General features: G+C 40.2%; 2 protein-coding genes and 1 pseudogene across 2 annotated transcripts in view; all 3 read left to right on the top strand.

Moving 5' to 3' along the window:
* Positions 1–1,902, top strand: part of LOC106746980 (cardioacceleratory peptide receptor-like) — a 77,955-nt gene extending 76,053 nt beyond the window's left edge. The window contains exons 7-8 of the mRNA XM_014624194.1: positions 97–277; positions 846–1,902. Of these exons, the coding sequence (XP_014479680.1) occupies positions 97–277; positions 846–1,041 (377 nt within the window). The 3' untranslated portion in view covers positions 1,042–1,902. The remainder of the gene's footprint in view (positions 1–96; positions 278–845) is intronic.
* Positions 1,903–5,892: 3,990 nt separating this feature from the next.
* Positions 5,893–9,915, top strand: LOC106746925 (annotated as a pseudogene).
* Positions 9,916–12,387: 2,472 nt separating this feature from the next.
* LOC106746969 (pleckstrin homology domain-containing family M member 2) overlaps positions 12,388–12,893 on the top strand; it is a 9,366-nt gene continuing 8,860 nt past the window's right edge. Inside the window, exon 1 of the mRNA XM_014624177.1 lies at positions 12,388–12,725. Coding sequence (XP_014479663.1) covers positions 12,420–12,725 — 306 coding nt within the window. The 5' untranslated portion in view covers positions 12,388–12,419. The remainder of the gene's footprint in view (positions 12,726–12,893) is intronic.

Genomic DNA, 12,893 nt, shown 5'->3' with positions numbered 1-12,893 from the left:
TTTTAATCCTACATTAATCCTGCTAATTCCGTCAAACTTGAAGGACTATAAGCAAGATCAGGGAGATTGATTGCAGTACTCACGGTTATATTTCAGTGTTCATCCTCTGCTGGAGTCCATATATAGTCTTTGATCTCCTTCAAGTTTATGGGCATGTGCCAAAAACGCAGACGAATATTGCGGTTGCTACTTTCATACAGAGCTTGACACCGCTCAACTCAGCCGCTAATCCGATTATCTATTGCCTCTTCAGTACGCCGTTTTGTAAAACCGTACGGTGAGTACGCTTATTGAACTTTATACAAATATACAGTTGTAATAAAATCATTTTTCACCTTATGATTTTATTGAAATTTCTCGTTTTAAACACGTATTTTTGTACGATATGCGAGCAAAGAATAAACAAATACATATATTTCGATTAAAATCATATCGAAACATTATAAATATCCAATTTGACGCGTAAACGCAAACAAATATGCGCGAGAAACGAATTGTAAGAACAGTAGAGTTAACGGTAGAGTTAACAATAGAGTTGCAACATCGATGCAACATGTGATTTAATATTATGTAGAGTGATTTGCAAATGGTGCATATAAAACGTTCGGGGAAATTTCCTAATTTAAATTGTTGAAATTTCAATAGTAAAATACTGATCAGTAAGAATTCTTCGAATAAACAGAAAATTTGGAGATCTTTCTCTCATATAATACTTCCTATTACGCCCGGGACGACGACCTACGATTAACCATGAAGAGAGTAACAATTTTGGGATAAAGAAGAAGAAGGGGTAATAAATCCTCGTCATGGAATTTCTCCGTTAAACAATAATTGTTGCTTGGTAGGAACATGCAGGCGATCTCCTGGATTTCGGGATGGTGCCCTGCGAATCCGCATCACTGCTTTGGCACCGGAGCGACGACTAACAGCACGAGAACGACCGTGACGACGTCTCTGACGGCTCATTCTTCCCGCAGGAGCGGACACTTCACGATGCTACACACCACGTCGCGGAAACGCGTCATGGTTTCCTTAGTCTAGAGACCATGTTCTTCGGAAAATAGAACAGCTACGTAGATTTTCTTGCAGATCGGTATCCTGAAGAACGAGTTGAAGCCGATAGTTCGTCTAAATGTCTTTTGTTCTTGTCTCTCTATTTTTGACTCGGATACTTAATAATTTGTCATCTCTATACTCGAAGTACAATGACCATGATATACATACGATCTCATAACGCAAAGTTTCGTATAGCTTTATTCGGTAGTTCCTTATAGAATATTCACAAAAAAAGAAAAAAAAACAGCTTGAAGGCCACGATTATATCGCACTGTCGTCTACCTAATTAGAAGCGCTGGTGGTATATTTTAATACTTTCGAATATTTTTCATCGTGATGTTATCTGCGATGGATTTCGACGACTTCCTTACACCGTCCAGTAACAAGGGACTGATATAGCAAGGTCCTTTCTTACTACGTAAGTTAATTAACGAGGCACGTACTTGTACAGCGCACACCATCTTATCCACCGTCGTAAATTTGTCCTCGTGCAGTGATCTCGATATTAAGTGGACTGCTCGAAAGATACTTTCTCACACCGAAACAATGACGTAAAGAATACTGATGATTTTATATACAGTAAAAAGAAGCAAGCTAATCGTCATTGTTTCATTGATAATGCAGTCTAGTATCCTAAAACTTTTGTATATAACATTACTTATGTCTCTTTACTATTATCTATTCACTCATATATATGTATCTGTATTTGAGAAGCAAAGGATACAAATTGAAAAAGTCACTTTTTCTTTTAAAAAAAGAAAAAAAAGTTGTTAAATTCCAAAGTTAGAAATATGCAATTTTGCAAAGTATGTTAAATATATAAGTGCGTGTAATAAATTTATGAAATTATTGTGTTGATGCTATTTTGTGTTTTATATTTATTTGTTTATTTATTTTGAATAATCATATTCAGAGAGAAATTTGAGTTTTCCTCGTGATTAGAATATATATGTCAAATTCAACGAGTTTGCACTTACTCTCCTTTCTACTATTCAGATACAAAAGTTAGACATAAGAGAATTGCGTAAGTCAGGCAAAATTGTCACAAAATTGTACTTAATCTAAAATGATTGTGTACGCACCGATGTTATCAGTATTATTAAAGGGACAATTTTGAATGCGATAGTAATATATGTTTTCTGTTACGCGATATTTATTAGTCAGTGTCTTGGGCTCGATCGATCGTTAAAGATACCTTTTATCCGCGAATTTTACCTTTAACTTCTACGTGTTTTCGTTATTTGCCAGGGTATTCTTGTATACGGAGTATTTTAGAATCTCAGCTCCACGGAACAGCAATTTGCGTGGAATTATTATTAACGAGAAGGAAATAAACTTAATGTTAGCTCACTTAATGTTCACGTTAATTCACTTAATATTCAACTCTTGCATAAGCAAATTATCAAATGTGGGAATTTTAAATCACGATATATATACATTACGTATGTGGCTTTTTTTTTTTATAGTAACGCATAATTTGCGTGTGCATCGCAGACTTGTTTCCTCATAAAATGTTCTTTGTGTGTTTGACAAAGTAACCGGGACAAGAGGTATCCAGCTACAGTTATCGAACAGCCTATGTGGAAAATAATACGCTCAAAATATACATGTATACACACATGTGTATAACACGAAGAGAAAACTCTGCCGCGGGTGTACATATAACCGTAATAATACTGCGTGACGATATGTAACATATTAATGTGTAACATATTCCATTCGCATTTTCGCGAATGATGTGAACTGTCGAATATCGTGATGCCCTACGACCTGTGTACGATCTATCCGCGTTGTGATTCATATCCCACTCAGAAATAAAAAGACGAATAGACGTCAATTCGGCGTCGACGAATGGTCGAATACCAATCGAATATCAGTCGATATTTTTGTCATCTTCGACCTCATAACAAATATTGTTTTTATATCAATTGAACGATTAACAAAATTTACACAAGTTTCCAAATCACAGAAAAGCTGAAAAATGTTCCGATCAGTTGTACTACAACTACAAATTTCGACCGTCGATGGATCACTACAGTCGGTGTGGATTCGACGTCGATTTGACTTTTTATTTCTAGCTGAGATGGCGATCGACGATCGATTTCCCGGTAATGTCATCGAATCTCGTCCATAGATAGCGCAAGGAAAAAACATATTTGTATGAGTAAATTATTTATGATAAATAAATACGTAAATAAGCGAAAGCGAGAGAAAAAGAAAGGAAGAAAGAGTAACCGAGTATCTGGATACGCATGAATAGTCGTTCCCTTGTAAAGTTATGTTATTGTTACTCGATCCGTCGTAAAGGATCGCGTGAGTGTACGAATGTAATATGCCTGTTCGATCGTCAGTGTCTTAATAATGCATCCAGAGTGAATTTCAAAAATGCCAACAAATCCAAGGAACGCGTGATGCAATTCGTGAATGTTACAATCATTGTAGATGATCTGTTACGTAGCTATTTCCGACTAAATTACAGAGATCGCGTAATTGTAATTTGCTTGTGTGATGAGCGTAATTTGACACGCAACCTGTTGACGCTTGTCAAATAATTTAGTTGGCCACAGAGCCTCATTTCGTTTTTCAAGATACCATGAAGCAAATATTCGTTGGGCAAATAACTCATTTTATTATTTTCCACGAAGACTGATTTTCTTAAGGAAGCGGATTTTAAACGCGTTGCACTTTTTTTATTATTTTGTCGCTCGATTTATGCTTTAACGGCTCGTGCTTTAAATCGATATGCATGTAGCATGTAAGGCTTTCTATTTAATACGCACGATAACACATATTATATCTGATTTGTCTGATTTATTACGCAAACTTTTATAGATATATCTTGCCTATTTTAAATTATCGTCGATTTTAAGGGTCTAAAATGGGTTTCCAACGAACCTTGAACATTCGTTGTACTTCACAGCTAAAACTTTCATACTGATGCACGAATGATACGTACAATAAGTACAACGATGTATATGTAATTTCGAGGCGCGTAAATGTAGACTAGTGTGTATTTGTAATTCTATCATTATTGCATTATAGCGTGTAAAAGAAGGTGATCTAAATTATTCGGAGATTGCGTGATGTGACGTTACGCGATCATCCATAATGAGTACCATTTGTAGATAACAATGAATAAACCTATAAATTATTTAATGCAATCTTTAATTTTGGCCTTTAATTACTTTCCAAATATAACGTTATTCCATTATTCCGCGAACGTTTCATTTTTCTTCCAGACATTAATTACTAAAATATTTTAATATCACACACACACACACACACACACACACACACACACACACACACAATATTTTAATATCACACACACACATAAGTATGTGTGTTCTCATTAATAAGGTACGAGAGAACTGCGTTGTCAATAATTTAATAATATGTGTTTTGCCACGATAATATTAATTATTTCAATAGACTACCGTGCAAATTAATCAATTAAATTTCATATTCTCTGGAAATTGAGGGCAAATTAAATTGAAGGGTTTCCCAAATTCCCAAAAATGTTCTGCTTTCCAATATTGTGCTCGTCAAGCATGTGCGAGCGCGTAGCATTAACATATTTTAAATAAAAACGTTAAACAAAAGTAGTTTTCACTATATTTCGGAATATCGTGCGGAACTTCTAATTTAAATTCCATTCATTCGTACGTGAGCATCCTACGTTTGTGTGAACGCACAGATGACGGATTTAAAGCACACATAAAGAATTTACGAAGGCGTAATACACGGTGACGTCAAATCGCACGGAAGAAATGTGGTGCGTACTATCGACCGAAATAAAATTCCTCTCGATGCCTCCATTTCTCTTTACGGTCTGCGTAATCGTAGCTGTAAAGTCCAACGGCGCCATGATAAGTCAAATGCGGCCGGAATAATCGTTTGACGTTCATCGTCGTTTTATTCGCTGCTTCTTTTCCCGTCGCAACGAGATATTTTCGCCGATTTATTCCGGTAATATCATCTACCGCGCGTAAATACCGAAATTCCGTGAGAGAACGATTTATTCTGAATTTCGATTTATCTGTTTCGCCGAAGGCAATAAAAGACGAAGTTAATGACCGAAAGACAAACGTTACTCGCAAAATAAATTATGTTTATCTCAAAATGTATCGTTGTGCATTTAGTATAAATCGAGTTGATTTCCTATCGAGTCTGCGTTTAATTGACAGCCGTGAAATGTGCCGTGGTCCACATTGCGTGGGAAAACAAAGGAGCTCGGCGATCAATGGCCACGACGATAGATTTGACGAAATTTCACATGAGATGAAGTAAGTGACGTATGTGGCTTACGTAACGAACGTTCATTCCGCTCTCTTACCCCTTTGGCCGAGGGATATGTGAAGACTCGGGGGAAAGGGTTTTTGGTCGTTTCGGCCGGTGAGGGACCTGCCGATCCCATGATCAGCGGTTCGCAGCAGCCGTTATTTACCGTCCGGAAGAGGAAGGGGGAGGACAAGAGAGGCGTCAGCATTCCGCGGAAGACGAGGACGGGAGACTGACTCGATTCTAGGTTGGGACATTAAATTTGAGGAGTCACGAATGCGGAAGAGTCGCCGACGTGGATCATCGCAGAGCGAGTTTCGACCTTTCGGCCTTTGTACGCATGTGAAAAACGGCGTGCACTTTCGCGGAAGAAACGATGACGCGTTCGCGCGCGGCGTAAATGCGTCACGGCGAGACGAGAATTTCCTTTCCAGAGTAGCGAGTAGCTCGACATCGTCGCCGACGGATTGAGCGGCTTGCGAGACGGTTATATTCGTCGGTTCTGTCGAAGAGACGAGAACAGCGAGGACTATGTCGTGCGCTCATTATCCAACAATGGATCCCCAGCGAGATCGATTGCACTCGGGCTTCAAGTATCCTCACAGTTGTTACACCACGGCTTGCCACACACCTACCACGGAGAACCCTTCTTTCGAAGTCTGTGACAACAGTAATGTCCTATTCCCGAGGGAAAATCTAACTGCGCTTGAGATGCACAATGCACTGGGAGAAAAAAATTGTTGGAGTAGCTTACAATCTCACTATATTTTATAGTCGATATTTCGCCTCAACTATACGTTTATAGTTCTTTTAAACATGTAAAACATGACAAAGTAGACCCGGATTTATAGTAATAACAACTATGTTATAACTATGAATTAACAGTTTTCTTAACTATAATTTTTAACTATGCCGTTATAGTTTCGAATGTCATATGTTTTTTTTCTCTCAGTCTATCACGAATATAAGTCGCGTCAAAGCGAGAGAAATCTTTCGAAATGAGATGCATTTCTCTTTCGAAATTTATTTTGAAAATATTGCGCAACTGAAACAACAACGAACATTAATTCGCATTCAATGTTAGCCGCGGGCAGAGGCGATCCGCCGTTTCCCAGCTTGAGCGTACAAACGAGGAGGATCGCGAACGTACGCTCGTACGAGGCGGCGGGATATCGGGATTCTGTGTCGGTGGTCTCGGCCGAGAAAATGCAAATGCGCCTGAGGTTCCTGGAGGATAGCAATGCGACGATGCATCTCAAGAATCGGGATCTTATCGCGGAAAACAGGAGTCTGGCGAGACGGTAAGACCACTACCGCGCGCAGTTAATCACCGCGCAGTCCCAGATAACAATATAGTTTAACGATCACGTTCGCGGCTTGACGAATATCTGATTCTACGTGCGAATTTCCTCGATACGGCCAATGTACAGGCTCGAAGAGGACACGATCAAAATAGGGAATTTGCAGAGGAACATGTCGCTGCTGCAAGATGATCTTAATGATGCGAGGAACAAGCTGGCCAAATTGTTGGAGGAGCAAACGGTGAGAACACTGAGAGAGGAATATTTGATATTTGTAAATATTTGTAAATATAACATCATGGTGAGAGAATTATAGCGAAAAGAACCATTTTTCTAAGTATCCTAGTAAATATCGTAATATGTAAGAAATCATTAACACAATGATTTACAATGATATTTCATAACATGTAACGTTTTCAAATATGTGGTTCTTAACGTTGTATATGTTATTGTTAACAATATTTGACCAAATATTAAAAATAATATTTCTACACTATGATTTTAATATTTTGGGATATTATATTATCAAGTGACAGTTTAAGAACATTTATAAAATATGTCAAAATGTTTACAAAATCCACATAAAATCAATGGCTCGAAAGGATGATTTAATGTTTCTCGCTTGTTGGTGTTACTGTCAGTGAAAATAATCTTACATGAATATTGCTACTACTATTTTTGTGGTTAAGACCATAAAAAGTAAAAATATAGTTGAAATTAAAAGAGTAACTATAACTTCTCTCAGCAAACGAACGGCTCGCCGGATGGGTGAAATATACGTAGCTCAAAGTATGAAATATGCGAATTCGGAATTCTCTATGCAAACTTCAGAAAAACGACGAAAGCTGTCCGGAAGACAAATGCACATCGTCGATGGATGTCGTTCCGAAGACCGATCGTGGGATACAAATTTGGGAAGCCTGCAAAGATTGCCGCAGAGAATTGGAGGGATGCCAAAGGGAGCCACCTACGGTCTCTATCACAAAGTAAGTTCCCCGACGGAATTGCAGCTAGTTAGATCGGTTACGCGCCTCAATTGCGCGAGAAATTGGTCAAATGAGCGTTTAAACGAGATCTCCCGTGGCTCAAACTCCTGCCTGAATATTCTAAATCCGGTACATGCGAGCGCTACTATTGAAACGCTTAGACTGCCGAAGCTCGATTTAGAAACTCAACCAGAAATACGTTGACATTCGCCGCCTACATTCGCGTATATTTAACTTTTAATCCGAGCAACACGAAGATTAATTAACCGACGACATAAAACCTTTAAATTATTTCTACGATACACTCGCGTATAATTCGCCCCGAGCAACTGCGCCCTCAAATCCAGGGTTTGAGAAAAAAAGAACAAACAACATACGACGGATGAATTATCGACCAAAAGCTTATCATCTGCTAATGCAACGGTAGTCAATTAAATAGCAAATTAAATAATACTGCGAGTTCGAGTAATATCAGCTCGGCCTCTGTTTACACAACGGAATTCCTTTGCGGTTCACCCCTTGGCTGTTCATATCTCTTCTATCCGGTTACTTTACCCTCCACTTGTGCGATTAGATCGGAGCTCGAGTTATTGGAGACGGACATGCGGACTTTGAGGGACGCCGTGATCGCCAGAGAGGAAGCCTGGGATAAAGCGATGGAGCGCGAGCAGAATTGCCGGCGGCAATTAGCGCGGCTGACCGCGGAGAAGATCACCGCACATCATCTTTGCGAAACTCACCAGGATGAACTCCGCATGGTCACGCAGAACCTAACGGTAGTACTGAAAATCGAGCTTAGTGTAAATAGGAAGCTTAGTTTTAGAACTAGGGCAGTATAATCTGATGCGACAACGCGGCCTTTTGAGATTCTTCGCGCGCAAACATGTAAACTGATTGAATAACAGAGGTCGACAAAGAAAAGTTTCGTCAAATAACTCTCAGATCAGAGTAGGTGTTTCTTATAGATTTCCGATCACAGGAAACAATGATGATATAATTTGTAGCATTGACGCGTTTCTATTGTATTCACATAGCGTCTGGAACCAGACATTTGCGTATAAATCGCATTTGCACATTCACGCGCGACGTCCGGAAATATACCCGAAGAGGTATTCGCCGGATATTCATGAGGTTATATTTCGCTGTGCTATTCTGAGCAAACATATTTTAAAACTAGTTACGATACCTATTACCATAATGCACATTGCTTGTATCAAAAGTCGAGAAGCGCATAATGTGGACGAGAATTTAAAGGGAGAAAGTTCACTTCGGAAATTCTTCTTTTCGTTTTTATCTTAGAAGAACCTCAATCGAGGCATGAACGGAATGTTAGTCGTGTATCAGTAATCTTTTACTTTCAGGAAAAAGAATCGGAGCTAAAGGCAATGCAAAAAGAGACGTTATATTTGAACAAGTTAATCGTGAAATTGTACCGATATCAGAAGTGAGTCTTGCTTTCTATTATATTTATTCTACCTCTGATAACGATATATATCGTATTTCTTATATTCGTTTATCGAGAGATACGACATCAACGCTCAACGCAGTTACGTTGTGATTTACTGATCGCGAAATCGTTAAAAATGCACGTATACTTTTTAATATTTGTGTCAAATTGCGTTGGAGATGAGTAATTATTAATTCGAACGATATTATTTTCGCTTGTCATTTATACTATCTCCTATTTGTCTTTCGTTTATTTACATAATATTTTTCATATTGTTTCTTATTTATCTGCACCTCATTTACATAGACAGTAAAAAGTTTTGTGTTAAATTTAACTCACTTTATACGTCCCACTTAAATTTTTATATTAATTTAAGGCGAACATGTTGAAAAGTAACATAAATATTATGTTAAAAATTAACACAAAATTAATATGTTAGTCAACACTGAAGTATAAAATATGTTATTTCAACACGCATGTTGAATATCGACATATTATTTTGTAAAGAAGTCTCGAATATTGTTTCCGTTTTCGAGAAAATCTTATTTTAACCGATACATTCCACGTGGTGTAACGATAAATTTTTCAGGAAGATTATTGCAATTTCAGAGAAATCAAGGAATACGCGAGCGGCGATGTTAGCTTTAGCATTAGCGAGAAGGATCAAAGATACATCGAGAAGATTGCACAGCGCGTACGAAACACTAAAAGCAAATCGAAGGCAAAGTCTAAGCACACTTCGGATAAATATTCGCATTCGAACTCGAGCAGTCGCTACGGTAGTCCTCGCGAAAGCAATGGTGGAAAGGATCAGGCAGGTTCCTCGGGGGATTATCGAAATTAAATTCGTGACCGTGATATTGTAAAACAAACGACGTCATCTATTTCGCGTATACGATCGCACTCATAATTAATATGTATTCATATCATAAGTAATGTTGCGATAATGAGAAAATCTAAATTTTACAGAAATTTTATATTTATTTGTGTCAAAAGTATATTATCTTCCTCGTTTGACTGTTGTTAGAATGATTTTCTTGAACGTAAATTTTTAATCAAAATGAAACGCAAGAATATAAAACGTAAAAACAAATAAATACGAAAATATTATCTATTAGATATCGTTTGTAATTTCATAGTTGGTTACTTCGCCTTCGACATCATTATTTTGAACTGTGACGCCATCTATAGCACAACAAGTGAACGAAAAATCAGGTATTGATCGGAACGGTCGATAAGTTCAAAACGAGATTTTCATAGATCCGGTGACGGATTTTCTAATGCTCCTAGATCTTTCAGAAGTATTTTTAACTCAAAATAAAAGGAAGAAAGCATTCAGATAGCATAAAAATCCGAAAGACGTCGTAAAGATGCTCAAAAGACGTCTAAAATATTTAGGATATCTTTCGGCTTCACGACTGTTTCCCTCGCGTTTTTTGGACGTTCGTGCTATCTAGGCATCTATATTGTAGTTGTTGCTCTATCTGTACTCACCGAGCTTTTTTTTGGTGAGTCGAAAACTTTGGACGCCGCGGCTCCAAACTGTCATAACCCATAAAACTTTATCCGACGGCCGGTCTCGCGAGATGTTCAGTTAAACGCGATTGTTTAGTGGCATATTTCGTCACATACGAGACTTACTCTCGGCATTTTCACCATAATTCGTGCGTGAGACTTACTCGGCGAGTCGAAAACGCAAAGAACAGAGATACGATTTCCTAACGGTCATAGCACGACGAACGCACGACACTTTGCTCGACACTCCCGACAGTCTGTTCCGCGAAATACGTGTATTTTCAGGGGCGACTCGACGATATTTCGCTGCAGTGAACGCTCGACACTTACTTTCGACACTCCCGGCGCGCGAGGCTCAGTTCAGAGAGCAGAATTCGTTAGAATTACGTGACGTTTTTTCGAATCCGTACAAACACGCCATGAGCCGCCACATAACTGAAAGTGTCAACGGTGGCGGTGTACAATTGCGATTATCGAAGTATCGACGCATGGATAACTTCACTCGATACCTTCGACGAGCGAAGTATTCACTTCCCAGTGAGCAAAGTCATCATTAATCATTTCCTTGATAATTATCGATTGATTTAAACTGACTTTCATTTATACATATTAATGATTAAGATATATTTTGAAGGTTAATTTCCAGTCAGCTACTAATGCCCGGTTCTATTATTATAATTTAAATTACTCGAGTAAATCGCCTATTAAATTTAAATCATAACGGAATTGACCAATCACATTGACAATTGCCGATCAATGCGATTGGTCAATTCCGTTGAGTCAATCGTCGATTAGATTTAAAATAAAATGGTAGAATAAGGGCATAAGACGTCGTAAAGACGTTTTTTTAGACAATAATGCCCCTTTTCTATTACAATTTAAATCTAGTCGACGGTTAACTCGACGGAATTGGCCAGTCCCATTGATCAGTTCAGTTAACTGGCCAATGCGATTGGTCAATTCCGTTGAGTTAATCGCCAATTAGATTTAAAGCTTCACGATAGGAACAGGCATAAGACGTCTACAAGACGTGTTGCTTTCTAGATTTGATTTCCTGTTCCTTTCATCATGTCTCAGCCCTGATACTCTCTCGGCGGGCCGTTCCGCGATATGTTCCCTCTCAGCAATCGTTTATTGCCAAACGGGCGAGGCTGACGAACGACACTCCCGGTGCGATAATCCTCGCACGCAAAACTAATCTTCGGTGGGTCAAAGTAGCAAAGAAAACATGGGGTCGATTACGTATCTCGAAACGTTGTGGGAACTATGAAAGCAAGCAAATTCATCAGGTGTCGACCGGTGGAATTACCAAACTCCAACAAATTCGCTCACTTTCGTAATCTTCACCTCGTCCCGAACACACACTCGACTTCTCGAACGGCTTATCAAATCCGAGCGGCACGAGCCATTAATGGTCGCGTTCGACGAGCGCAATAATTACGTACGCAACCATGGAGCGACAGTAATCTATAATTGGCGCGTGCTCGCGGATCTGCCAATCACATGCGTCGCCCAAAAGTCAACGACAACCGTTGCGTTCGTTGAACGCAGCCGGTATCGCCGTGGGAGTCGTGGTCGCTCGTTTCGAGGTATCGATATGCTCGGCTGCGTCGAATCGCACGACGATTAGTTCATCTCGGAAAATGCGCGCAGCTCTCTCGTTCGAGCCACGTGAGGCAGTTCTAACGTCGCGTCTGGCGCGTATCGTGGACCACCCTTACGATCCGCCGAGAAACCGGGAAGGAGAAGCAGAGGAGAGGAGCACGCATAAAGTGTCGGGCACGCGGCTCGCCGCCGTTAGTCTTCGGCGCCGATCGAGAAACGACGGCTTGAATGTCGCGGGTGACCTGCGCGTCGCTAAAATCAATGAGTGCGGCCGGCGCGGTCAACGGCGCCGCACCGCCACCGTCGGCCCGCCGCGTCGTCGTCGTCGGTGCCGCTCGCGCCGCCGCGTCCGGCCTGTTTCGCCGCAGTCTCTCCGGCGTTTTTCGCAGCGGGTCTCGGTATTGGCGCTACCTCGGCGACGATCATGTGAGTGCGCGCGACGAGATGCCGGGCCGCGAGGACATGGATCTCTGCACCGACAAGGTCCTCTCCAAGACCAGGATCCTGCAGGAACTCACGAAAGCGGTGAAACTGGTGAGACAAGTCGGACGTCACCCTCGCCGACTTCCCTCCCCTCTCCCCTCCCCGTAGGCGCGCATATGTCGCCGTTGTGCTGCTGTCGTTGCCGCTGTCGCTGTTATTTATCGCATGTGCGTTAAATTCGTAGGACGATTCACCGCCTCGGTTGCTACCCTCGAGACT

Source organism: Dinoponera quadriceps, unplaced genomic scaffold (genome assembly GCF_001313825.1).
Source record: "Dinoponera quadriceps isolate SergipeBrazil2010 unplaced genomic scaffold, ASM131382v1 scaffold1846, whole genome shotgun sequence".
In the NCBI taxonomy this organism is placed as follows: domain Eukaryota; kingdom Metazoa; phylum Arthropoda; class Insecta; order Hymenoptera; family Formicidae; genus Dinoponera; species Dinoponera quadriceps.
This window is presented reverse-complemented; position numbering and strand designations above follow the sequence as displayed.